Source organism: Penicillium subrubescens (assembly GCF_028828155.1).
Source record: "Penicillium subrubescens strain IBT 31985 chromosome Unknown utg000005l_segment0_segment0, whole genome shotgun sequence".
Lineage (NCBI taxonomy): Eukaryota > Fungi > Ascomycota > Eurotiomycetes > Eurotiales > Aspergillaceae > Penicillium > Penicillium subrubescens.
In genome coordinates, this window is record NW_026643155.1 from 1,755,986 (window position 1) to 1,782,007 (window position 26,022).

General features: G+C 49.9%; 10 protein-coding genes across 10 annotated transcripts; 4 read left to right on the forward strand and 6 right to left on the reverse strand.

Moving 5' to 3' along the window:
• Positions 1-135: 135 nt before the first annotated feature.
• On the reverse strand, positions 136-4,554 carry N7473_007146 (ion-transporting P-type ATPase SPF1). The gene is made up of 4 exons (XM_057153086.1): positions 4,458-4,554; positions 1,071-4,384; positions 876-1,012; positions 136-819 (listed from the first exon to the last, which is right to left on the reverse strand). The coding sequence occupies exons 2-4, from the start codon at positions 4,368-4,370 to the stop codon at positions 360-362; spliced, it is 3,897 nt and encodes a 1,298-aa protein (XP_057007424.1). The 5' UTR covers positions 4,371-4,384; positions 4,458-4,554; the 3' UTR covers positions 136-359.
• Positions 4,555-6,901: 2,347 nt separating this feature from the next.
• Positions 6,902-9,008, reverse strand: yvc1 (putative potassium ion channel Yvc1; the record flags this gene model as incomplete). The annotated part of the gene is made up of 5 exons (XM_057153087.1): positions 6,902-7,302; positions 7,365-7,505; positions 7,562-8,496; positions 8,559-8,886; positions 8,936-9,008. 5 exons carry the CDS (start codon positions 9,006-9,008, stop codon positions 6,902-6,904), a joined length of 1,878 nt encoding a protein of 625 aa, XP_057007425.1.
• Positions 9,009-9,229: 221 nt separating this feature from the next.
• Positions 9,230-10,972, reverse strand: N7473_007148 (translation initiation factor eIF2 subunit alpha). The gene is made up of 5 exons (XM_057153088.1): positions 10,717-10,972; positions 10,482-10,644; positions 10,314-10,414; positions 10,206-10,282; positions 9,230-10,137 (listed from the first exon to the last, which is right to left on the reverse strand). The coding sequence occupies exons 1-5, from the start codon at positions 10,792-10,794 to the stop codon at positions 9,660-9,662; spliced, it is 897 nt and encodes a 298-aa protein (XP_057007426.1). The 5' UTR covers positions 10,795-10,972; the 3' UTR covers positions 9,230-9,659.
• An 872-nt stretch (positions 10,973-11,844) lies between these two features.
• On the forward strand, positions 11,845-14,352 carry N7473_007149 (SulP family inorganic anion transporter; the record flags this gene model as incomplete). Its single annotated transcript, XM_057153089.1, has 4 exons — positions 11,845-12,305; positions 12,393-13,022; positions 13,082-13,601; positions 13,657-14,352. 4 exons carry the CDS (start codon positions 11,845-11,847, stop codon positions 14,350-14,352), a joined length of 2,307 nt encoding a protein of 768 aa, XP_057007427.1.
• Positions 14,353-14,969: 617 nt separating this feature from the next.
• Positions 14,970-15,995, reverse strand: N7473_007150 (uncharacterized protein; the record flags this gene model as incomplete). Its single annotated transcript, XM_057153090.1, has 1 exon — positions 14,970-15,995. The coding sequence occupies one exon, from the start codon at positions 15,993-15,995 to the stop codon at positions 14,970-14,972; it is 1,026 nt and encodes a 341-aa protein (XP_057007428.1).
• Positions 15,996-16,269: 274 nt separating this feature from the next.
• Positions 16,270-17,659, reverse strand: N7473_007151 (F-box protein; the record flags this gene model as incomplete). The annotated part of the gene is made up of 3 exons (XM_057153091.1): positions 16,270-16,888; positions 16,956-17,468; positions 17,571-17,659. The coding sequence occupies 3 exons, from the start codon at positions 17,657-17,659 to the stop codon at positions 16,270-16,272; spliced, it is 1,221 nt and encodes a 406-aa protein (XP_057007429.1).
• Positions 17,660-18,593: 934 nt separating this feature from the next.
• Positions 18,594-19,481, forward strand: N7473_007152 (oxidoreductase, short chain dehydrogenase/reductase family superfamily; the record flags this gene model as incomplete). The annotated part of the gene is made up of 3 exons (XM_057153092.1): positions 18,594-19,197; positions 19,267-19,363; positions 19,415-19,481. 3 exons carry the CDS (start codon positions 18,594-18,596, stop codon positions 19,479-19,481), a joined length of 768 nt encoding a protein of 255 aa, XP_057007430.1.
• Positions 19,482-20,524: 1,043 nt separating this feature from the next.
• Positions 20,525-20,796, forward strand: N7473_007153 (uncharacterized protein; the record flags this gene model as incomplete). The annotated part of the gene is made up of 3 exons (XM_057153093.1): positions 20,525-20,598; positions 20,643-20,667; positions 20,689-20,796. The coding sequence occupies 3 exons, from the start codon at positions 20,525-20,527 to the stop codon at positions 20,794-20,796; spliced, it is 207 nt and encodes a 68-aa protein (XP_057007431.1).
• A 622-nt stretch (positions 20,797-21,418) lies between these two features.
• Positions 21,419-21,985, reverse strand: N7473_007154 (GNAT family N-acetyltransferase; the record flags this gene model as incomplete). The annotated part of the gene is made up of 1 exon (XM_057153094.1): positions 21,419-21,985. One exon carries the CDS (start codon positions 21,983-21,985, stop codon positions 21,419-21,421), a length of 567 nt encoding a protein of 188 aa, XP_057007432.1.
• Positions 21,986-23,187: 1,202 nt separating this feature from the next.
• Positions 23,188-25,281, forward strand: N7473_007155 (flavin-containing monooxygenase; the record flags this gene model as incomplete). The annotated part of the gene is made up of 3 exons (XM_057153095.1): positions 23,188-23,484; positions 23,664-23,927; positions 23,995-25,281. 3 exons carry the CDS (start codon positions 23,188-23,190, stop codon positions 25,279-25,281), a joined length of 1,848 nt encoding a protein of 615 aa, XP_057007433.1.
• Between the last annotated feature and the right edge of the window lie 741 nt (positions 25,282-26,022).

Genomic DNA, 26,022 nt, shown 5'->3' on the forward strand with positions numbered 1-26,022 from the left:
TGTGCAGAGGTTGAATTGAGAACAAAAGGCTGTGGAAGCTGGGAGGCTCTTAAGATGTTCAGGGTCCAGGGCTCTAGGCAGAAGCTCGGGGGTGGGGCTCTTCGGTCTTGGAGCCTTGTCCGTGTCCTCCCCAAGTCCTGAAGTTATATACGGCGTCAAGTTGGCACATCAAGGATGAATGGAATCCAAAAGGAAAGCGATTGAAATAATCGAATATGCAAATAATGAAGCGATGGGGCTCTCAATCAATAACCTCGACAGAACCATGTATTAGATGTCATGCAGTTCTATGGACCAATCTTCCCCTCTATGTATACAATACAGAAAAGACAGTTAAATCTTCACCCGTCTCATCACATCTAGATCTTCTGCTGCTGCTCCTTCTCGGCCTCGGCCTCGGCCGCCTCCTTAGCCTTGCGCTCGGCCTCACGCTCCAGCTGATCAGGGCGGCGAACAGCGATATCCTTGGGACGGAAGTCGCTGAAGAAGTTCTTGAGAACGTTCTCAATCAGCCAGCAACCGCCGTAGTCGAAGATCATCAGCACAGTGAGTGTGATCTTGAACTCGGTGCTGAAAGGAACCAGACGCAGCTTCTCGTTGATCTCGGGCACGAACTCGGTGGCGCAGGAGAAGGCGACAGCGGTGGCGGCGACCAGACCCCAGTACATAGCCCGGTTCTCGCGAATAGACTCACGGAAGGGACGACCCTGGTAGTTGATGGAGAAGGTCGAGATTTGCTGGATCAGTTGGAGCAGGTAGATGGCGCTGTTGAGAAGGGAAGGCTCGAACTCGCCCTCGAGATCGATATTGTCTCCTCTTCTGTGGTACTAGTTAGTATCAAAAGAATCCTCAGTGTCATCCGGGTGAAAACTTACGGCTCAATCTTATAAACGTATTGGGTCAAGTAAAGCAGAGTCACGATGTGAATAGCGAACTGTCCAAGAACGGAGCCAATGATATACACATTGAAGATGTTTGGCTGCGGGCGCTCCTTGGACAAACCCTCAACAGACTAGATAGAAAATAATCAGCATGAGAAATTCGAGCATATGAAAGGAGGATTTAGATACCTTTGCGCGAGAGATGGACAAGAAGCAGACGCTCATCATCATACCACTGATAGTAACCTGACCATCACCAAACTTGATGCCATCAAGGTAGATGACACTCAAACTGTAGGCACTAATCAAGCAGTTCAAAGCAAGAATTTTGTACATCTGGATCGTGGCAACCAAAGTGCAACGACCCTGGCGGATAATGTTCGGAATAGCAATAACGTTGGCCAGCTTGCTGGTGAAAGGCGCGGCGCAGGAAGCGTCACCCAGCTTAATGGTGGGTGGCTCACTCTCATCCAACTCCGCCTCCAACATAGACGAGGTAAGGCGATCGGCAAGACCGGCAGCGGCAGCCTGGGCTTGCTGCTGGCGCTGTTGCTGGGGAGTCAGGTTGGAATTGGCTTGCTGCAGTGCTTGGGCACCGGGCGAGGTAATAGTCGGGATCTCTTCGCCAGACTTGGCGGCGGCAGCGGCAGCGGCAGCGACCGCGGCAGCACCCTTCTTCTGAATTTCTCTCTCCATGGCCTTCTCGTAGTGCGGGTTGGAAGGACCGGGAGGGTAGAGGTGGGCAATGTGCACGGGTACGGGCGGGGCGGGCTGGTTGAATCTCTGCATCATGCCAACCTGCTTCTCGTACAGTTCCTTCATCTTGGTGGTCCGGTAGTGGTCGGCGATCTTGGTCAGATCCTCGGGCGAACCATTCAGAAGAGCGACACCGACATGGGCCTGCTTAAGGGCACCGACGTCGTTGGTACCGTCACCGCACATGAGAGTAGTGTAACCAGCATCCTTCAGACCAAGAAGAATATCTTCCTTCTGCTTGGGGGACACACGGGCATAAACCCAGGTATGGCGAAGCAAGTCAGGGAGAGCCTTCTGGCCCTCAAATTTAGCCAAGGCGTAACCAGTAACACAGATATCCTTGGTGTTCAGAATCTCCGGGTCCAGGGGCTGAGTTGGGTCAACATCAGTGTTCAACTTGTCGTCGATAGTACGCCAGACTAGTCTAGTTCCGGAATTGTCATGCTCAGGGGCATCCAGAATAAGAACCTCCCGGTCCACAATCTCAACTTGACGGGCGACGTGGACGGCAGTCAAAGGGTTGTCACCAGTGATCATGACAACACGGTGGCTGCTTTCGTTCAGCATGCGGACGGACTTGATGGCATCCTCCTTGAGAGGGCATTGCAGAACCAGGAAGCCAGCGAAGATCAACTCGGACTCGATTTCCTCGCGGACATAGTTGTTCACACGGCCTTGAGAAAGCTCGGACTCGGTGGAGAGATACTTGTATGCGAGAGCGAGAACACGGGCACCATTGCGAGTGAAGTACTTGAAGGTCTCCTCGTAGTTCGGAGGGGTGTTGACAAGCATGGTCTGAATAGTCTCAGGGGCACCCTTAACACCAACAAAAGTAGACTTGCTCTTCTTGGAGGTCTTGGGCTCGGTGGTGGTGACGGTGGCGATAGTGCTCTGGCGCTTAAGGGCGGAAGAGAACTGGAATCTTCTCTTGACATGAACAGACTCAACGGGACGGGATGCAATAACTGGGGCGGATCCCTTGCAAGTAAGGGTATCGTTCCGACCAAGAGTCCAGCCAAGCCACTGCAAAGTAGCCTTCTCCATTGGGTCACCAACGACTTCACCCTCATCCAGTTTCACCAGGGCATGGGCACTAGCAAGCACAAGAGCGGTATCGGCACCAATCCGCGATGCCTTGGAAAGATCCGTGTGGGCGCCATCGGATTCAACGGTAGCACCGGCCTGACCCAAAGTGAGTCCGGCAATACCATCGACAACCAAGTCTTCTCCAGTGAGGGTACCAGTCTTATCGAAGCAGGCGATATCAACGCGGCCAGCGAACGGAATGCGGAAGGGCTCGGTGCAGAAAATGGCAAACTTGCTAAGAGCTGCGAGACTGGTGTTGACAGCCAAGCTCAGCTCCATGGGAAGCTCAGGAGGAACAACGCTCGTGATGATGAGAACACAGTCCAGAAGCAACTTGGAACGCTTGCGATCCTTCTGCACACCCTCCTGCCAGACGTACCACGAGGCAGCAATTGCGAAGATCAGAAGGAAGAGAATGAACAGCAGAGCCTCGGCGTTGTTGGCAGAAACACGCTCAGTGGAGTAGATCATGGTCCGCACCAGGCTACCCTGGCTGGTCTCGAAGCCGGTCTTCACAACAACACCCACGGCACCGTTGTCAGGGGGCGAAGTAACACCATTGGGCAAGCTCTTCGAGATGTCCTCTCCATTGGAGTTGGGGTGAGTAATCTGAAGGACCTTGGTACCTCCGTGCACGAACGAATTCTTGTCCAGACCATCGGGCTCAATCCGGTCCTCGCCAGGTCGGAGCTGAACCGATTCCTTGAGAAGCGGGGTACTCTCTCCAGAAAGCATGGCCTCGTTCACAATCACACTTCCCTCGATCAGAAGGATATCGCAAGCGACACCACCGTCTTCCTTGGTACGGTTCACAGACATCAGGTCGCCGGGGAGAAGCTTATCGCTAGTGATTTCCTGCCACTTGTTCTCGCGGTACACCCACACATCGTATGGCTTAATGTTCATTCCACGGAACTCGTTGAGGGTCCTCTGGCGCTGCCAAACGACAGTGCATTCGAAGACGACGAGCATGAAAAGCGTAAACAGCGAGTAGTACCAGTATTCATCTAGCATCCACAGTCCAACGCAAAACACCTGGAACACAAAGAACGGCGCCACGGCGTGCTCCTGGAAGAGCTCGACGAAAGTGGGAACGGGAATATCGAAGGTGTTATCGCCATAGTGGTGCTGCACGCGGTCAATCTCGGCCTTGGTGGTGAAACCCTTGCTCTGCTGGAATTCCTTCAGGGCTGGCTTGGGCTCGGCATCAAGGGCGTAGGACAATGGGGCAAAGGTGCCAGTCTCGGGGTAGAACAGGAAACGACGCTTCTGGAACAGGAACGAGACGGTCTTCTTGCCACCGGAGTTGTCGCGAATAATGGGGCAGATCTCGGCAGATCCGGCGTTCATGATGGGAATGATCTTGATCTGGTGGGCAGTGTCGACGGACTTGGCGCGGGTAGAAGTGAACAGGGTGTTGATGTTGATGTTCCACTTGGTCATCAACCACAACAGCGACTGGGCCGTGATGATGGACCCCGCGAAGACGAAGGTCCATTCCTGACCCTGGATATAGGTATCATAGCGCTCGGGGGAGAGGTAGAAGGCAAAGAACACGGGCCAGATTATCAAGAATGGCCAAACATAGGTATGCAATTGGATGGGGAGGGGGGATGTGCAGGGACGCATGTTGAATCTGGGGGTCATCTGCGAGTTTTGCCCTGTATACTGTTTAGCATCGAGAAACGGGCTCCTATCTGGGCAGTAGGGGCTTGATGGAAGGCAAAGACTCACATTTTGGCAACGGGTGACCACAATCAGGGTCCAGTAGAGAACGACCTAAGAACGCATGCAGAAGCCGCGCAAGAGATAAGTCGTCCAAGTGGGATTGTCCAAATCGAAGAAGCCACCTTCGATATAATTTCGGTTTCCAGAGGGTTCGCCGCCCCGACGCGCTAGGTGCTTATGTAAGGGTGGGCCCTGGCCTCCAGCCTGTAAGATCGGGCATTGCAAGCTGCGCAGATAGTGGCGTATGTCTACGGTTACTCCGTACGGAGGTCCATCCAAAAAGTATTGCGCAGCGCACGTACCACCATTATATTACCACTAGCGTTATACCAAGCGAATACACACAATCCCCCTGAATAGAATAGCCTTCATCTTCTGTCTACTACCTATCTACTACTACTGCTGCCTACATCTACCATTATGCCAAAACAATCAACCCTTACTGATCGTGTGACTGTCGTCGCATTAAGGGCGTATACGACGAAAACGTCTGCTGAGATCGCGAAGATAGTAGATCTATCAATTGCTACTGTTAATCGTATCTACGCGCGCGCGATAGAGCGCGGTTTTGACCCAATCTATACAAAGATCACCGACGAATACGTTCAAGACGGTGCTCGCTCTGGTCGGCCAACTAAGCAAGATCCTTAGACGGTTAACACTATTCTGTCGAAGGTGCGCCTTGATCGATTTGGTCGAGAGAAAACATGCGCTGATCTTGCTGGAGAACTTAGCTAGGAAGGGATCGAAATTTCATCCTCTACTGTCTGGACTATCCTCAGGAAGGCCGGTTTACGCAAGACGAAACCGACGAGGAAGCCTGGACTGACGAAGAAGATGCGCGCTGAACGATTAGCTTGGTGCTTAGCTCACGAGCACTGGACTCTTGACGATTGGAAGAATGTGATCTTCTCTGATGAAACCTCGGTTATTCTTCTACATCGCCGTGGTGGTTATCGTGTTTGGCGTTCTAAGGATGAAGCATTTCTACGCTCGTGTATTCGTGAGCGTTGGAAAGGCTCTTCTGAGTTTATGTTTTGGGGCTGTTTTACCTACGATAAAAAAGGCCCTTGTCACTGTTGGTGCCCTGAAACTGCTATACAAAAACGTGAAGCAGAGCAAGAGATTGAAGCTCTTAATCAAGAGATCGAACCAATTCTACGCGAACAGTGGGAGCTAGAGACTGGCGTACGGCGTATCAATCTTCGTCGACAGCCTGCTGGTAAAAAGCCTACCTGGAGATTCAATAAGCAGAATGGAAAGCTTTCACGAGGATCTAAGGGTGGAATTGATTGGTATCGCTATCAAAAGATGATTCTTCTACCAAAGCTTATTCCTTTTGCTAAGGAATGCGCTACAACGCGGCCAAAAACGATCGTACAGGAAGATAAAGCTCCAGCGCATAATCATTATATTCAACAGCGAGTATTTGATGCAGCTCAGGTGCAGCGATTAGTGTGGTGCCCAAATTCGCCTGATCTCAATGCTATTGAGCCTGCGTGGCCTTGGATGAAACGAAAGACTACTAGAAAGGGAGCGCCTAAGTCTAGACAGGAAGCTATTGCTATATGGAATAAAACCTGGCAAGAGCTACCGCAGGAAAAGATTCAGGCTTGGATTGAGCGTATACCCACGCATATCAAGAAGATCATTGAATTAGAAGGGGGGAACGAATATAAGGAAGGCCGGTAAATTATACTATGTAGTACGTTAATGTAATTTAATGGTGGTACGTGCGCTGCGCAATACTTTTTGGATGGACCTCCGTACAGTGGTAGTACTGGAAAGAATCAAGAATTGCTTTGTTATACAATCCCACATTTGAGACACTTCAACAAGCATACTCATACCATTTTAAATCCTGTTTGCTCCAACAATTCCACGTTTCATTTAATGGCCTTGCACCATCCACTGCGTTCTCAACAATCAAATTCCTGCCCCAGGCCATTGAATCACGTGACTTATCCGAACCCAAGATCCATCAAAAGTCTCCACCCCACAACGCAGGGTCATGTAGCCATAAAACTCCTCGCTCTTCAACCAGCCCTGCCGGGCTAGCTCAATCGGTAGAGCGTGAGACTCTTAATCTCAAGGTTGCGGGTTCGACCCCCGCGTTCGGCTATTCCTACAGATAACCTGAGATCATTTCTTTTTTGCTGCTTTTAATTTGGATATGCATTGGGGGAGAGATTGTGATTTTTGCTAGAGTGGGTGGATGGGAAGGATTGTTTGCTTTGTTTTTGTTTGTCTTGACAATGAACTCTATTGGGTGGACGGGTCTAAGTTGAAATAATTCGAATGGCATAGCGAGGTGGTCGGGGAACTCAGGGCTGAGATATATATCCGAGTGAGGTGGGTATGTAGAAAATTGGCCAGAGCGGGCATGGAATTCTACAGTATCCACTTACACAAAGTATCCTAAATCTCAGACTAGCTCAACTAATTTCTCCTCAATTCGCTCCATCCGCCCTCTCAGTCTTCTCAGTAAGCTTCGCCACTAGCTCTGTCAGCGCAGCAACCTGCTCCTTCAGCTGCCGGACCTCCAAAGTGCAACTGTCCACCCTGATGTCTGGAGTGCTCTGCTTGACCTCCTCCTTCCAGCTATCATCGAGATCAAAATCTACATCCTGGGCTACATGTTCCCACTCCTGCTCACAGTCATCGTCTTCCTCGCCGTGTCGCCGATTCCATCTGATCCGGGTCGCCTGGCGAGTCTCGATCCACGCGGTCAATACCAGTAGAGGCGAGTAGAGCACACCCATGACAACGTCATTGAGCTTGGCATAGCCACTCGTCGAGAGCCACCATTCGAATGGAGCTACCAAGCACAGGATCTCGATGAGATTGAAAGCTGCAAGGGGTCAGTGGATTGTTCTTGCTCTTGTAGGCCCAGAGATTGGAGGAGGGACTCACGTGGAATGAAAACATTCTCATCTGGAGCTCGCACAAACTGCATGGTCTTTTGCGCAAAGATTGCCATGTACTCGTCGGTAGCATTGCCAGAGATATCCTCATACGCACTATTGTAAAGTGCAATGAGAATGTTCAACAGAACTGGAGACCTGTTAGAGAGAAGTTCTGGAAGATTTGGAGGAAACCCAAGGACTTACCAATCATAACAACAAAGTTAAAGACATAGTAGAGGATTATGCCAAAGGGAAAAGCAAAATCCTGGAAAATCTCAAACTCAGGGCTCTGCATGACACTGTTCGCCATGCCCTGAATGATAGGTCTGGTCATATCGACATCGGAATCGACCTGAGCCATACCAATAAACGCCTGGAAGAAACCAGCAAGAACAACGAAGAGCAGAGCAAAGAAAATCAGACTCTCCTTCATCATCACACGCAGAACAACAAACATAGCGCCGAAGAATCGGAAAGAGTCGAGGTAGAGCATCATGCGCATCCAGAACATGGGGCCCGAGAAAGCGAGGAAGTTGTAGCTCAGGCCGTTATAGAGTTGCCGTTCTGCGTCATGAGTTGATGAGGAATGTGCCAAAGCGACGACACGCAAAACGAATGAAATAACAAGCAAAGTGTAAAGTGTTGAGTTGAAGGCATTCCAAAATTCGAGATAGTTCCGTCCCACCTTCCAAAACTTTGCTGCCTCGTCACATATGAACGCGAGTGTCATCAGGTAAAGAATACACTCCACCGTGTCCAAGTCTCCAGTTGGGTTGACAGTATTGATCACGGCTGTGTAGAGTACAAGGTAGATTAGCGAGAAGAGTATCTGACAGATATTCTGGTATAAAGGGGTCCTCATCCGATCCGGGTGGAAATGAACCCAGTAATCAGTGCTAGACTTGTCCTTGTATTCCACGAAGTTAGTCGGATTGCCCTCTTCTTGACAGATCCAGCCGCGCCAGAGATACTGGATACATTTCTGGTAGCCAGCAGAGCTAATGACTCTGAGCGCGTGGAGATCAACCGAGCGCTCGATGACATTGGCAGGGGCGGTCTCCTCCCCTTCAGTGAAGATAGAATAGCGCTTCAAGAGGATATTCTTGAGCAGATAGTCTTGGTCAGGTTCACTCTCGATGCTACAGATAATCAATCAGCAATCTCGATTCATCAAGTTTGTGGCCAATGAGAGAGCTCGTACATGCGCTTCGCGATAACCTCACAAGCCACAGCTCTTCCAAGATGGAGATCGGCATCCCACAACTCGACATTGGACTGCATCTTGAACCATCGCAGACAGATGAGCAGACAAAAGACTACACAGGCCTTGTAGTCCTCTCCACCGGCCTGCCTGGCTGTTTCGATTACACCCTGGGAGATAATCCGGCTGTTTGGGTTGGTAAGGGTGCTCTCATCGACTTCACAGGAGACCACCTGTTCAATTTGATACTTCAGTCGCAGAGCAACCTTGGCAATCTCTTTTGAGGACTCCAACGACTGACTCTCATCGTTGGCGTGGGTAGGAAGCACTGCGATGCGGTTAGTGGTGGAACACAGCTTGTGTTGATCATGACGTACGTCGGCGACGCTCGACCGCTGCGCGATGATGCGCCTCGCGATTAAAACCGAAAAGATCATTCAGAACTCCCATCTTGAGTATTTCAAGGGTAGTACAGGGGACTAGGTCCGAGAAATAACCAGAGACTCCAGGTTGACAAGGGGTACTGTAGAAGCGCGGTGAGGACGATCGGCGGGCGAAGCCACACGCGTAAGTTTTCCCCGCTATCAAAGCCATTCTGGGCCATTCCCGGTTAACTATCTCCGCGTACGTCAATCTTTTTGTTTCGAAGAAATTCAAGTTACGTTTAAGGATTGTTTAGAAAGCTCTAGAAGCATCACTGGCATTGAACATCTCGGTTGCATCACAACAAATATACATCAGAACATGCACCTCGTTCCATGCAAGCAACCATCAAAGAAAAGGGCACGAAGCATGAGGCCCTTATCGACTGGCACATGGCGCCTGCGTCGAAAGGGACATGATAGAATCATCCCCGGACCCGAGGTGCAGGCGAATGCTCTTGGATCAAAGGCAATATCTGACTGCAATCGTGCCCCGTAGCACGTAAGAGACCATCAAGCCTTTTTTTTCTTCATCTCATTGATCGCGTAAACATGCATGGCTTTTCTCTATCCAGTTCGCCCGGTCTTCCCCATATTTCCCCTCCTCTGTCCCTTGCGCGGGTCGCGAGCGGCGAAGCAACGCTGGACGCCCCTTGGTATGAAAGTAGACTGCATAGGTTTACTCGGGAACACCCTCGTCGCTCTCGGAATCGTCCTCGTCACCGCTGACCTGCATGTTCTCCCGCTCGCGCTTGTCCATGAGCTCCTGGAGAATGGCATCATCGTGCTCGGTGACGGCCTTGGGCGCCATCTTGACGGTGCAGTTACCACCGGCCTCCTTGATATTGGTGGTGATGTTCTCAATAGCAGCCTCCAGCATCTGGATACCCTGGTTCTTGTCCAAAGACTGGTTGGTCAGGACGTAAAGAGGAGGAGCAACCAGCTTGACCTTGATCTGGTTCTCGGGGGTGTTGTTGGCCTCGGCGGTGCGGAGAGCCTTCTTGACGGCGTCGATACCCTCGTAGCCGAAGCAGGTGACCTCGATATCGGCACGGACCTTGGTAGGGTGAGGGGTGAGCTTCTTGCTGATGTACTGCTGCAGCTCCTTCTTGACGGGCTCGCTGGGGAACTCGATCTCGTTCCAGACGTCGGGGTTGCTGTAAGATATAGACCATGGTTAGTAGGTCTCCTTTCAAGGGCGAAAACAAGACATTGCAGCACATACGTGATAGAAATCTTGAAAGCATCGTGGGAGTGGCCGTATTTCCGGTTCAAGGGCCAGGCGATCTGCTGGTAGAGGTCCTCAAGGGGGAGTCTGAGTCGCCTCGGCGACGTGGCGCATGATGGAGTGCACCGCCTTGCTCTTGTTGTAACGCTCCTCGCACTTGATCACATCCTCGGGGGAGACACGACGCTTGGAAAGATCGATGTAGCCTGTGCAAAACCCATGAGTCAGCCAATTGGGCTTTTCCTTCGCATCATGATATTGTTGCAAGCATACCCTTCTCCTTATCGACACGGAGGACGATAACAACCTCATTCCGCCCAATGCGAATGAGCTTCTGAATACTACGGATACGTCTCCGCGACAGTTCGGAAAGTAGAATCATGCCGTCGATGTTGTCGTACTCGAGCAGCTTCACGTATGCGCCCATCTCGGCGATCTACCCCCATCACGCAAAAATGTTAGGTGAAAATATCCTGGGTGCATGCAAAAGAGTAAACCATATTCGTACCTGCTTGACATTGACCATGACATAGCTGTCAACCTCGGGGTACTTATCCTCGTAGAAACGGCAATTTGTTAAAGACATTTTGGCGGGGTTGCAGTCTGATTTTCAGAGAGAAATTTTCGGGCAAAAGGAGGACTGGAAAGACGGCAGTCCAAGAGGTATGACGAGCTCGAACCTTGAATAGACGGATCTGAGCAAAGCGAAGGAAGATAGGGTCTCGAGCGAGGGACTTTGAAGCAAAAGCACGACTGAAATCGCTCTTTGTGGCGGGCTCAAAACCCACATTGCCCGCGGTCACGGGACCTGGCCAGTATCGAAGAAAGTCACGTGATGTGATAAAGGAAGGTGTAGGCGGAGTAGTTCAAGACTACAAGTCGTAGACGAGAAAAACTACAACCCCATAAGATTCGTGGAGGGAAATAGGCAAACGATGACAGATTAACACTCTGAAGTCCAACTTGAGAGACTGGGTCTCGATTTCAAAGTCTAACTACTTCTTTTACAAGATATTATTTGCATCTACTATGTGTCTTACTACTATCGTCCCGAAGAGCTTGAGCAATTCGGTCTGCTCATTGAATTCTGGGTGAAGCGACGATGATATATAGGAGCTATATAGGAATAGACCAACTAAAACTCCGTATAGTGAAATGATATACAGTCCATGGCTACTGTAGTAGTAGTTAAAGTCCGTCCTCCGTCCTTGGTCAAGCCAGAGCTCACCGCCTAAAGATTGCCGAGCGGAGAGCGTCAGAGGCGATTAATACGGACGAATCAGATGACCGGACGAGCTCATACTGCTTCGAATGGACGCGGCCCTATTATTTGCCCGGTTTTTGGTGGATGCAATCAAAGACTCTCCTACTTTCCTAGAGGATGCTCATCATGTTAGCTCCAACTGGCCCCGCTTCTCACTATCATTTGTCAGTCCCTAAAGTTCCATCGACCACTTAATTCCTGCCACCGCCCTTGCTTAGATAGCTGGTCGGTAAACCCCAAGGCTATCCTCGGTCTCAGCCGTGGCCTCCTCTTTTTGTTCTTCCGTTGCTTCTGTCTCAGATGGAGAGCTTGACTTGAGCTCTGGTGACTGAATCGAGGCTGAGACTGACTTTCATCCCCGCATAATTCACCATGTCGGAGTCGAGTCCCCTTCTCCGCGAGGACTCGGAGGGACACCGCTCTCTCCAGAGCCGTATCGTCAACATCTTCCGCACCCCGGGCAACCGGACGGCCTCCCCAGGACCTAATTCCAGTGACGATGGACGGGGAACACCGGGTCTTGGAATCACCACCACGAGCGAGCCAGACGCAAGAACCCGGCTACTAGAGTCTTATCATCAGGCGGACCCGATATGCGGTGAACGACGCTGTAGCCATGGCACCTTCTCTCCCCGGCCAGAAGATGCAGAGAGACATGGGTACTCGGTACCATCCAGCGTTCACTTTGGATACAATGGCGATGAGGAAACGGGGGCGACGCCGAGTCACTCCCACGGCGGAGAAGACCACCCAGGATCTCGGCCGGACTCCGAATATACCTCGCAAATGAAGTCGTCTCTTTCGGCTCTATCAATGAACGAGGATAAGAAATTGTATGCAAACCGTTCCCACCGGTAGCCTCGGGGGCTTTCTCCGTACGCCTGTGAGATGGTTGGTATAGAGCTAATGGGTTCCTGCAGGTACATATCATATTATATCCCATTCTTCAACTGGATCAGCCAATATCGATGGTCCTTCCTTCGCGGAGACTTGGTCGCCGCACTGACTATATCGTCCATCTATATCCCAATGGCTTTGTCATTGGCCTCAAACCTTGCCCATGCGCCTCCCGTCAACGGTCTCTATTCTTTCGTGATTCATCCTTTCGTCTATGCGATCCTCGGAAGCTGCCCATTATTGGTGGTCGGACCAGAGGCGGCCGGGTCATTGCTGACCGGTGCCATTGTCAAGTCCAGTATGCCAAGTGGGAGCTCGAAAGATGATGATCTCATGGAAAGTGCTATCATCATTGGAATCTCCACTGCCATGGCTGGGACTATGATCTTAGTTGCGGGTATCACTCGACTTGGCTTCCTGGATAATGTGCTGAGCCGGCCTTTCCTCAGAGGCTTCATCACGGCTATTGGCTTTGTCATCTTCGTGGACCAGTTGATCCCGGAATTGGGGCTTGCTGGATTAGCCAAGGATGCTGGAGCCAGTCATGGTACCACTGTTGAAAAGCTGACATTCATTATTCGCAATGCCGGGAGTAGCCACGGACTCACGGCGATAGTCTCGCTTGTCAGCTTTTCTATTATCATGTTCTTCCGGTGAGTAGAATTGTATTCCTTTGGGTATGAGATATCAAACTAACGGAATCTTCTCCCAGGACGCTGAAAAAGTGGATGATGCCTCATTTCCCTCAAGTGATATATTTCCCAGACCGTTTTATTATCGTCGTTTTGTCAGCCGTCCTGGCCTATACCCTCAACTGGGAGGACAAGGGACTCGAACTTCTTGGAAACACCGAGATCACCTCCAGCCAGCTGTTTGCCTTTAATTGGCCATTCCGATTCAGCCACATGAAACACATCCGTACGGCAATGAGCAAGGCCTTTATCATTACTCTCTTGGGCTTCTTTGAGTCCTCTGTCGCAGCCAAGGGGCTAGGTGATAGCAAGCCCGATGGTATCCAGGGCATGCACATGAGTGCGAACAGGGAAATGGTAGCGCTGGGCGTGGCCAACCTGCTTGGTGGTTGCTTCATGTCTCTCCCGGCATTCGGTGGATATGGCCGAAGCAAGGTCAACGCTCAGACTGGTGCACGCACTCCAATGAGCAGCATCTTCCTCAGTCTGATCACCCTCGTTGCCATCCTGGTGCTACTACCATACCTTTCATACCTTCCGGTAAGTCTCATGAAACTCATACCCAGCCAAGAATCATTGTGTTAATACCAAACAGAAAGCGGTCCTCTCCTCCATGATCTCCGTCGTCGCCTACACCCTTGTCGAAGAATGTCCCCACGACGTAATCTTCTTCCTCCGCCTCCGCGGCTGGACAGAACTAGTCCTCATGCTCCTCATCTTCACCACAACAATCTTCTACTCCCTAGAACTCGGCATGGCCATGGGCATCGGCCTCTCCGTCATAATCCTCATCCGCCACGCTACCCAACCCCGAATTCAAATCCTCGGCAAGGTCCCTGGCACAAACACCCGCTTCGAGAATGCCGAACTGCAACGCGAAAACGTCGAACTCATCGAAGGCGCTTTGATCGTCAAGATTCCCGAGCCTCTCACTTTCGCCAATACGGGCGATCTGAAGAACCGACTCCGTCGGTTGGAGCTTTATGGATCTAGCCGGACGCACCCGTCTCGTCCGCGTATGCGTCCTGCGGAGTATAACAAGAATATTATATTCGATGTGCACGGCGTAACGAGCATCGATGGTTCCGGAACGCAGGTCCTCTATGAGATCGTGCAGGCGTATGTGGAGACTGGGGTGAGAGTTTTCTTTTGCCGTGTGCCCAACGCCAACGTGTTCCGGATGTTTGAGCGAAGTGGAATTGTGGAACAGTGTGGTGGTCTCACCCATTTTGTGCCTCACGTTGATGAGGCGCTGCGGTTGGCTGAGACCGAGGAACAGAGCGAAATTTGATCTGACGCCTCGTCGTACATATATGACCTGTAGATTTTGTTTTTGCGCCTTGCATTCTCGAACATTGGGCGATGTTTAAAATTTCCTCTTGTACATCACGAGATTACCCTGTCCTTTTTGTTGCTGTTACTGAGCCTGTCTATTTTGAGCGAACAAAACTTGATATGAGTGAGCGATTCTGTTTGACTATTGTGCTCTTTGTGTGTTTCTGGGTCTACATCTGGTCCAGTCGCATGATCTGGTCTTGCTCTGGCCTTCTGTCTATAGACAAATTGACCCAGAATTGATGAGTGCCACAAGGCGTTTCCAGGCTTGCTTATTGCGCAACCAGACGCATTGTCTCTAGATAACCCGGATCTCCGTTTGTGTTGGCTCTGAGTCGCGATGACGGTGATTGCTCGAAAGATTCGGCTCGAGTTGGCTGTAGGAACATCTCCACAGGTAGCATCGACTGTGGAGGGCTGCTGGGCATAGGAAGTTGCTGTCACAGCGAGCCACGATCACCGATCCTCATGCTGCTGTTAGCGCAAGAAAAATAGTATTGGACAGGCTGTCCGATCCATGGCCGGACCTGCCCGTCAAAGCTGATATTCTGTCATTCGAAGCAAATCAAAGACTCATGTAGTCACTTGATCGCCAATCATAGCCCTCCGAATCACAGCACGAAGCAACGTCTCACTCGCCCGTAAAGAAGGAGCTTCCTGCTCTTCGTCCTCGTCGCCCTCCCCAGCTCTCCTGTCATCCACAACAAGCTTCATCCGCCCTTCACTTCCCAGCACAAACGCCGCACAAGCAACCTTCGAGAGTCGAACATGCTGCCTAGCAACCTTATCCTGGCGCGACCCATCCAGATCCACATTCATCGCCAGATGCGTCTCCAAATAAGCAGTCAGATTTGCGATCAAAGGAACCCGATTTTTCCGCTGGATACTCTTCCCCTTCCCCTTTAAAGTCCCCTTCTCCTCACGAAGAAACCCAACCAACGACCCACGAGGGATCCCAACATTAACATTCCTTAACGCCGGCGCAACAGACGGTGAAAAAGCCAGCGTAAGCTGTAACTCCTTAATCACATCTTCAACAACCACACCCTCCAACCCCGCAACAAACCCCTCCAACCCAGCACACAAAAAGGTCGACGAAAGTCGCAGATTCGAGACATACGTATCAAAATTGGACGTCAAAAATGTGATGAATGTTTGACGCAGCGCGTTGGGGAATTTAGTCAACAGTAAAGGTAGAGCTGTAACACCCGTCCGCGGTTGAAGATTCGAGTCCACTTCAGATAAGAGTGCTCCTTTGTAGGTGATATTCTCGTATTCCAGCGTCACTAGAATACCCGGGAATGATGAAGTGGTAGAGCGCGGGTTATTCCCCGCCGACGGCTCTGTCGCGAAAAACTCCCATCGACAGTCTTGGAGTGCGCCTGTTTTGGAGAGAGAGTCATCTTCTGCGATGGTGGCGGCGGAATGCAGGCCTGCGAGGACATCGCCGGTAAGTTGGTCGCGTAATCGCGTGGCGTATGCTTTTAAGGCGGTTTCGTTGTTGAGGAGAGTTTCAAAGTCTTTGGCATGGTGGAGCGGGGAGAGACGGTGGAGTGTCCATGAAGTGTTGAAGAGTTGCCACCGTGAAGCTTGCTCCATCTTTTAATTTGAGTTGTTAAGTTATAGAGGGCTTGGCTTTTGGGTTGTCGTTGTCGCGGTTGATATTTGGCGACGCGCCTCTGTTGCAAACAAAACAAACAGTCAATATACAACGCAATCAGCGAATGAATTATAGAGGTCAATGAGAAAGATAAATAGGATATGTATTCAGCATATTTAATGATAGATAATAAACTCCGGATGCTCTAATGTATTGCTAATCGTCTACCCAACGCCACAACGCTCAAAAAAATGCAACATCAACATTTGACCATCATGCCCGCCAACCCGAAGTCGGCCTGCAATCCTGGCATCCAAATAAAATGGGAATCCCATTCCATGTCCAAACAGTCTCCACATCATGCGGCATAGCCTGTCTCGACTCCAATTCTCTCGAAGCAGCATCAAACCACAAATCTCGCACAGAACTATGCGAATTCCGTTCCGACGCCCGCCCAAAGATCACCGAATTCATGCGATCTTTCTCATGGGCCGTCATGTCGCGGTAGAAATTATACATAAAGTCCTTCCGCTGCACGCGCTGGTTACCCCCATCACCGATCTCAGCGGAGAAGAACTCGACTATTCGAGTAAAGGGGGAAACCGTGAGGAGGGAGCTGATCCATGAATCGTCTATTTCCGCCTCCGGCGCCATTGTGTATCGGATGTATGAGACGAGCAGGTGCATGCAGTGGTGTGTCGCAACCAGCGCGGCGGTATTACTGAAGGGGGGCGCTTGGAGGATTCGGGTTTGCAAGTCTCGGTACATGCGTCGGCGTGTTTCGATCGAGATCGGAACTGAGAGGCGTCCGGCCTCGTGTTCGCGGAGGAGCATGTTTGTATGTTCTCGCCTGGCGGAGGCGTAGGACTGGAGGAAGTATAATGTGTAGTACCTGTATGCGGTTCAGAAAGAGACCGAATACTCGTGATGCGCTTCAATGGCTCGAGTCGCAAACTTACATGAGCGGTGCCAGGTGGAACCATATGCTCGCCTTGCCTCTCTTTACCAGTGCGGTTCGCTCGGCCTTTCGTGTGGGAAACGAGGATCGGAGGAAGATAGGCTCTGCCTGTACAAACCGCTCCATAACCCGGTCTGCGAGGTAGTAGCATAGCATTGAGCATTGCTTCTGCCTTGACCGTAGGCCATGGAGATATCTGAAGGTGTAGAGGTGACCTCCCCTGGCGCTCTTGGAGGGTGGGAACAGGTCCGACAGGAGTACGACATCATCCTCGGGATTGCGGGTATAGGTTCGCTCATTGTCGATCGGGGAAGGTAGGGTACCATGACGGCGTTGACGAAGGTATTGGCGGACGATCTCGTGTTCGTTGGAGGACAAGAGCGCATTAAAGGCCTTGCAGACCAGCTTCAAGTTGTAGAAATCGGGGCTTCCGCAGTAGCCAAAGATTTGGATTTGAATCTCGACTGGGAGGCCCCACGGGGATGGAGGAGGGGGAGGATCGGCATGATTGAGTCTATCACCAGTGAGACGATAATGATTAGCAACTGATCAGAAGAAAAGCTTTGTAGTCCCGTAGCACTGTAAGTACAGGATGAAGTCGATAGCAGCCACTTACTGGTGTAATCGATCCTTGGACTCCTTCCTCCGGGCAAGCGCAGCTCGAAACTTGTGCACTGTTGGCAGTATTTTGGAGAAGCCGGTCATGCTTGGGCTGGCGACCACATAGAATGTCCAGCTCCGGCGAGGCCATGCAAGGGAGCGAGGTCGAGTGAGAAACAAGTTTGATCTTCAAAAAAATGTTGGCCAAGGGCCAGCTTCTCTTAAGATCTGACTAAGCGCTACAAGAAGAGCACCAGACTGGAATTTGGAACGAGTACAGTCTAGTAGGTGAACAATCCGGGGGGAAAAGAGTGTGTCTCAGGTCTCAAGACTGAGTCTTATTTTCCGAATTGGCCCCCAAAGGCTACGAGACATTCTTTCCTAGGATTGTAATGCGAGTTCTAGTTCTACATGGCCGGTTGGGCGGGGGACTGGTTGAAGTGGAGGTTGTCTCGGATGATCGGTCTCAAAAGCAGATGACGAGCCAAGGATATGGAGCTCATACGATGAATCATGTGAAAACAGTGAGATTAGGAGATTGAAGCTATTGATGATCTCTGAAGTGTCGATTGTCAACACTACTTTAGATATTCCGACCACTTTGTATTTTAATATATGATCGCCCCGGTTGACCACTGGAGCTTAAACGAGTTTCTATTTTCGGAGGATAATCACTTAGCCACGACCCAGGCAACCCAATTAGATCTCCACGTTTATACACCTGTGTTGATACACTTATTGTTTATCTGCCATTCAACGACCATTGAAGGATCTGGGCCAGGATATTGTTAGCAAGTTAGTATTACCTTATCACCGTATACTACGTAGCTCGTTCATATACTTCGATTACTGTACTCCATATTTCCTTGTCGTATTGCGGCATTCATTCCGTGCTATTACGTCATCGCTCTTGCGTCAGACGCTTCTCTTAAGATGATAATATCATCGCATGACATCCATTCAATATTTGAGTAATCTGTTCAACCCTACATATCCTCCAAGCACTGCAATATCAGAAAAGACCACATAACCCTCCAGCATGAGCACCAAAATTCTCATCGTGGGCGCCACTCGAGGGCTAGGAGCTTCCCTAGCCAACCTCTACTCGAAGAACCCTTCCAACCACGTCTTCGGAACCTCGCGATCCTCCTCTCCGCCCTCTTCGCAGTCCAAAATAACCTGGCTTACAGGAATCGACGTATCCGCATCCGATGTAGGCCAGAACATAGTCTCCCAGATCCCCGCATCCACCAAACTCTCAACCGTCATCATCACAGCGGGGTACTTTGGCTTCGAAACCTTCGACAATCCCGACTGGGAGAAAGAAGCCAAAATGTACACCATATCCGCTATCAGCCCGGTTTTTATCGTGCATCATCTGGTTAAAGCGGGGTTCTTGGATAAAGGCAGCAAGGTGATCATCGTCAGTAGTGAGAGTGGTAGTATTACGCTTCGACATGAGAAGGAAGGTGGTGGCAATTATGGCCATCATGCTAGTAAAGCGGCGTCGAATATGGTTGGGAAATTGTTGAGTTTGGATCTTAAGCCGAAGGGGATTGCGGTGGGGTTGGTTCATCCGGGTTTTATGAGGACGGAGATGACCAAGGGTGTTGGGTTTGATAAGTATTGGGATGATGGGGGTGGTTAGTATACCCCTGCAACAGCTGCTTCCTTACAGGGATTGAGAGAGCTGATATTGATTATTGGAACAGCCGTGACGCCTGATGAAGCTGCTCAGTCGCTAGTCTCTTTTGTTGAGACCTTCGATATCAGCAAGACTGGCGAGTACTGGGCGCCGAGAGGACCGAGGTAAGTTGGTCTACCTGTATACTGGAAGGATATGCTAATTATTTCGTGAAGGGACATTGGTACGGCGGAGAGTGTACTTGGCAAAGACTTGCCTACTCCTTTGCAGCTGCCCTGGTGAAGGCTTAGTCTACAAAGTTCGGTCTTAGGAGTGATATGAAATCAGTTTTGTTTGCCAAGATTTTATTTGGGGATGAAATGAGCAATAGATGATGAAATGAACAGGTGATTTATGCCAAAGACTCACAGCTCGGATCTAATCATCCAGGCCGTAGACTTGAAAGGAAAAGCAAGGAGAAATGATGGTCAATGCGACCATAGATGGTACCCGGATGGAAGGTAATGATGGTAATCACGTATGCAGAGCTTCGATGATGCTCGTTGAAGTGCGGAGAGTTGGCTTCATGGTAAAAAACGCCTGCTCCTAAGAGCCTGGTCAGATCACGCACCACTAGTTGTAAGAAATTCTGTTATCTGGGAACTCACATGGATCCTGTCAACAATCCAGCATTTTGATGATGGAGGGAGGAAGGAAGAGAGGGAAGTAAAGTCGAGGGGATGTTGGTTGGCGCTTCTTCGCCACGTTGTCGGCCATATTTGCACGATGCTTCTTCACCCTGGGCTCCTCCCTGCGGCTTGTGCCTCCACACCGCTCCTAGTAAATCCTCCGCCTTCCCGGGTCACAACAGTAAACACTGTAGAGTGTTTGGACGTATGGATTGCATGTCCAATGCCCTGCCCGGTGGCTGGCTGCTGCACAGAGGATGAAGCTCGGAAAGGTATCATGACCATCTCAGTTGGACGAAATGAAAGACTTGATTGACAATCTTGAAAATGTTGAAGTGAGCATGACATATGTGAATAGTGAGGCAGACACAAGGCGCATGGGCTAGTGAGATGAGGATAAAACATGTGAACAGTGAGTTCTCGCGGTTTTTGAGATGAGACTTCATATCTATAAATGGACGTGATCTCGGGGTTCGAATAAGCAAAGTGTACGGGCTTCTTGATGAGAAGAAAGCCAGTGAATGAGATAGGACAAGAAAGTTGATATTTGGTATGCTCATGTTAGCACTCCCATCATATGAATGGAGATGTGTATGGTCTGAGATAGAACGAGTTAGCGTGAATGTCAAACAGGGCAAGCATGATACGAAACTAACCATGTGGGAGCCGCAGGCTTTGCATGGCGAAGGGGATGTCTTTTCCTCAGGTGGCAAAGGCCATGTCGACAAACGGTGAGGAAACCAGTTGGTTGACCTGGGATGGAGTCAGTCAACAGACACACCATCATAGTGGTTATCGGGGTAAGACTTACTCTTTCTCAGACGTATCGTGAGACTGTGAGGATTCATCCTTCGGCGCGGATTCGCCCTGCTGCGCAGCCTCACCCTGAGGAGAGACTTCGCGGCGTGGTGAGGCTTCCCGACCAGTAAATCTTCGCAAGGGATTTCGTGTGCGAGGACATAGGAGAATATGTATGAGCCAAAGATCGGGGGGGATGGGCGAGGGAAAGCTGCCGAGTCCGGGCCTGGAGGTCATCGACCACGTCGGTGCGATTCCTGGTCTCACGGAACCATGAAAAAGGCATGATAAAGGATAGAAAATTGAGGCCTATGGGACAAAAGTATTCTTGAGGTGAGAAGCGATGCCATTAAGGCCTGATATGGTGGAATATTTGTGGGTGGGATGAAAATGGGGATGAAAATGGACATGGAGAGGTCGGAGGGTGATGGAGAGAGATGGGAGGAGAAGGAAGGAGGAGAAGAAGAGAACAGAAGAGAAGAGGAGAATTTGGATATCAAACAGCTTCAGCAAGCAGGTCCTTCCGAAACAGGAAATTTCTGGCCAGAGAGGGAGAGGGCAAACATTCGTCTCGTCGGTCCTTCGGATTGCGCAGTACATACACGACCACCTCCTTCTAGAGAACACGGCACCAGGAGATGCAGATAGAACGTACGAGATCTATCTATAATATTGATAAGAATGAGTGGAGAGACTGGCTAAGTACAGATCAAGGAATGCAACTGTTATACTCGATCATTTCGATTCTGATACTCAAGACTTCGCATTCGGACGAGCACACATAAAGACCAAGTCCTGCCCAATATCCGGTCGATGCTCGTGTGCAATCACCTCCATACCAAATACCTTAGCATACCAACCCTGAATTCGCTTATCACCCGTCAAAAGCATGATACGGCGTAGATATGGCATGTTCTCTTTAGAAAACACTTCCGAGATGCAGCTCATAAGCCATCTCCCGAGTCCATGGCCTTGGTATTCTGGAAGCACGTAGACGTCTGAAAGATATCCAAAGGTGGTGCCATCTGTCACCATCCGTGCAAGTCCAATTTGCTCTGTAGTCTCTGTAGAGGGAGTGAATGGTTCACCCTCGGGCTGGGGCTGGATGGTCTTGTAGACGCCGAAACTCATGGCGCCGTGGAGCATGTCGTGCATCACTTCTTCGGGGAATGGTGTGCCCCAGTAGAGCCATTCTTGTCCAAAGGCTTCATTGACTGCCTTGACTGATAGCAGGGATGGGTTGGTTGAGATGAAGAATTCGCTGTCTGGCCTTGTCCATGTTCGAGGGGCAGTGGCGGTTGTTGGTGGGGCAAAGGACATGGTGGAAAATTCCAACGAGCGATTGACTGAAGCTTTTGAGATCTCCGCAAGATGGCAGTAACCGGATTCAAAGATAACTTATGAGTGTTGAGATGGTCTGTTCAGGTCGCCATGAAAACTGAGTTGTTCAGAGTAGTTGTTCGTCGTGAGTCATGGGCGGCAAGGCTGTAGTGTCGCCGAAGTACGCCGAGGCCAGCGCTGTTCCGCCCGCCGTGCTGTTGCAACAGCTTCGTATTCGAATCATATAACACCTGGAAGTAAGAACTTCTATTGAAGATTGCTGGATAGCTTATTTTGAATGTCATTTATTCGGGTCTCCTATTGATGGAATATGAATCGCAATTTATCGTGTCTTTGGTTATACCTGAGGATCGGTCCGATCTGCCGTAGAACGAGAATCTACATAGAGAAGACTCATTAATGGAATTACAATAGGATAGTTATAGAGTCTCCAGTTATCAATCCTATCATATTAATGCAGGTTGTCCATTTAAAGCCTATCACCCAAAGTGTGGAAAGTTTATGGGGTATCACAATTCTCATAAGCACTATGTGACCTATGCGGGCACAGAGTTATTTATGTTCACACAAGATAGATGGAATGGAAACATTCCGTAATCACATCAATGACAAAATATTCAATATTCATTTTGCACTTTGTCTCCATGAGTCTCTCCAAATTGAATTGAAGTTCCTCTGAGTCGGCCGAGAGACCAGCCTCGACCCGGCAAATCGGATACAGTATGGTTGGCTTATCAGCCCAATATGCCAAGAGCAGTTTCAGTCGCGCAATATTATATCAAGACCTCCACCCTTCAAAAAGAGTAATAGTAACGCCGTTACCCCACAATGGCGATTACAGTGGGGTTGATGGTGTTGTTGACACAAGATACATCTCCAAATCCCTGACGCCATCGCTCTCGGCAATGATGTTAGCAACACCAAATCAAACGACTTCATATCGCAGCATGGGCGCACCCATCGGCTTTCTTGCGATGATTCCAACTCATTAACTATTCTGGTTACCTGCTTGGATGATGATTCGGGTGGCGTGTGAAATATTCCAGATGGCGTGCAGAATACGGCGAGGGGTCGAACCATACATTAATCCTAGCAATCCCAATTTGAGATACGTTAGCTCTATCTACAATATTCTTTGAGTTTCAAGAGGTCAACAAGAATATATTTCCAAATAACTCATCATGGCACTTCTGGAGAGTCCCGAGATTGCGACTATACCGCAAAATACCTACATCACGCAGACGACGGAGCCATTCAAAGGTCCTTCAGTGACGATTGAGAGTACAGTCGATGAGATAAAATCCAATGGGGCATCGCCCAAAACTCGATTTGAGCTGGAAGAGCACCCTGTTGATCAAGTAAGACCCATTAAGGTGGGCATCATCGGTGCTGGTCTCTCTGGAATCACTGCTGGTATACTACTCCCTGCCAAGCTGCCTGGTCTGGATCTTCGCATCTGGGATAAGAACGCGGACGTGGTATGTTCATATATCCTCTTAACTCAATAAATATGTGAGAATACTAATTTTTTTCCATCAGGGAGGTACATGGTAAGCCGTCTTCGCCTTTTTTGCATGTTGGAAACGATCAAATCCATACTCTCCCAAGAGTGTGGCCGCGTGCATTATGCTCTTCATAGTGAATTAGACTCTAACAGCCGAGCAACAGGTTCGAGAATACGTATCCTGGTGTGAGATGCGATATTCCCGCCCACGCATATCAATCAGTCTTTTCACCCAACACGCAGTGGACAGAAGAGTTTGCCCAGGGTGCAGAAATTAGAGATTACTGGCAAGGCGTAGCGCGAAAGTACAACGTTTACCAATATCTGCGTCAACAGCAACAAGTACAGAAAGCAGAATGGATTGCCGAAGAAGGAAAGTGGAAAGTCACCATCAAGCATGTCGATGGCTCAGATAAGGTAGCCTCCCTCTTCTACATCCCGTTTCTGTTCTATGCCCAGCAGGAACGATTAACAATTATTTCAGATCTACGAGGAAAAGGTAGATATTGTCATCAACGCTATCGGACACTTCAATGCTTGGAAGCTTCCCGGTTACGAAGGAATCCAAGACTTCAAAGGCCCACTCTTCCACTCCTCCAACTGGAATCACAATATCGACTTGAAAGGAAAGCGAATCGCCCTGATCGGAAACGGCGCTTCTGGATTGCAAGTACTTCCATCCATCCAACCCATTGCCAGTCACGTCGACCACTACGCTCGCAATCCCACCTGGGTTGCAGACTCCTTCAGCAGTGGGAACACTGGTGTACGCCGACTAGAGCCGAATCTCTTTTCCGAGGAGCAGCTAGAATCCTTCAAAGATCCCAAGAAATACTTGGAATACCGCACGCAAGTGGAGAGGGGATTCTTCCAGCGCTTTGGGGCTATTTTCAAAGACACGGCCGAAAATCAAGAGTTGAAGGATAAATGGACTGAATTGATGCTGAAGCGCATTGCAGAAAAGCCTGAGCTGGCAGACTTGATTCTCCCGGATTTCCCACCCAACTGTCGCCGCCCTACTCCCGGACCTGGCTATCTCGAGGCTCTCACCAAGGATAATGTCAGCTACATCCGCACACGTATCAAGCGGTTCACGGAAGATGGAATCATCACGGAAGACGGCGTTGAACGAAAAGTCGATGTGACAATTTGTTCAACAGGTGCAAACGTCGACCACGCCCCTCCGTTCTCTATCATCGCCAACGGCATCGACCTCAAATCTGCCTGGAAGAAAGACGGTCTTTTCGGATTCCCCTATTCCTACCTTGGTTTTGCAACTCCAGGCTTCCCCAACCTCCTCTGGCTCGGTGGACCTTACTCCTCCGGTCACAGTGGTACCGTTCCCAACAGCGTCGAAAACCAGGTAACATACATTGCAAAGGTAATCCGCAAGTTCCGCAGCCAGGGAATCAAATCCATCGTTCCCACAAAGCAGGCCGCGGATGACTTTGTCGAGTATTGCGACTCGTTCTATCCGCGCACGGTGTGGACAGCCAACTGCAGTTCGTGGTATAATGGTGGTCAACCCGGAGCTCGTATTCATGGATTGTTCCCTGGCAGTGCGGCGCATGCTAATTATATTCGTCGGGATCCGAGATGGGAGGATTGGGAGTATACCTATGTTAATGGGAGTGGGAATCGATTTGCGTTCTTTGGGAATGGGTGGACGTCGAGGGAACTTGAGCCGGAGAATGCCAATTTGACGCCTCATTTGAAGTTGCCGGAGGAGATTGATTTGAGATCGCATTTGGAGGGGTGGTGGGATGTTTAATTTTACTCTGAGGATTTAAAAAAACATTATTAGTCACATTTCAGTTGCAAGTGCAAATCTCAATTATGGTACTCGGGCGTGTTAGCGCAGGAAGCCTCAACATATGCTGAGACTAGATGAAGTTATTCTGTTAGACCAACGGGCTAAGTGTGAGGTGAGGCCTGTATATCAGGCACTGATATCGAGCCATTACCAACTGCCCACAGGCCAAAATATTCAAAATTCGAAATTAATAAATCCTCCACCTCCGTGAATCGAACCTCAACCTTGCTCTCCCCTATATACTTCATCTTGTTACTCCATGGCCATCCAAGGACATTGACAAACATCGCCATCCCACACCAGTGCTATACAGCACCCCCTTTTAACCCTCTAACACCGTCAAAAGGGTTATTAAAAAATTATGGTAAATAAAATATAGATATCCTCTAGATAGATCTATTGGAAAAATATGAACCCCCCCCCCCCCCCCCCCCAGCCTAGCGGTGTGCCCAACCGTCCGTGGAGCTCGAAGCATCAACACTGGCCCAGTATTTTTTCTTCCTTTGTTTGCCCTTTCCTCCAGGGCACATCTGCGGTTCACCAATTTATGGTGGATACCAACTAGGCCATCGGAGGGAGGGGGGAGTGATTGTTTGACCTGAAACATGGTCATATCCCATATTATTGCCTATTTGGGGTTCTGATGCTAACTTTCTTAGTAACGAATATAGTGTGTTCTACGTAGGTTGTGTCTACATC

Bases quoted from the DNA above. Each gene is read 5' to 3' on its own strand.
- N7473_007146 (XM_057153086.1), bottom strand. From the start codon at position 4,370: ATGACCCCCAGATTCAACATGCGTCCCTGCACATCCCCCCTCCCCATC. The intron at 1,013-1,070 runs GTATCTAAATCC...TTTTCTATCTAG, and splicing joins TGTCCATCTCTCGCGCAAAG to TCTGTTGAGGGTTTGTCCAA. The intron at 820-875 runs GTAAGTTTTCAC...CTAGTACCACAG, and splicing joins TACGTTTATAAGATTGAGCC to AAGAGGAGACAATATCGATC.
- N7473_007148 (XM_057153088.1), bottom strand. From the start codon at position 10,794: ATGTCTTTAACAAATTGCCGTTTCTACGAGGATAAGTACCCCGAGGTT. The intron at 10,645-10,716 runs GTACGAATATGG...TGATGGGGGTAG, and splicing joins TCATGGTCAATGTCAAGCAG to ATCGCCGAGATGGGCGCATA. The intron at 10,138-10,205 runs GTATGTGCTGCA...TATATCTTACAG, and splicing joins GCTTTCAAGATTTCTATCAC to CAACCCCGACGTCTGGAACG.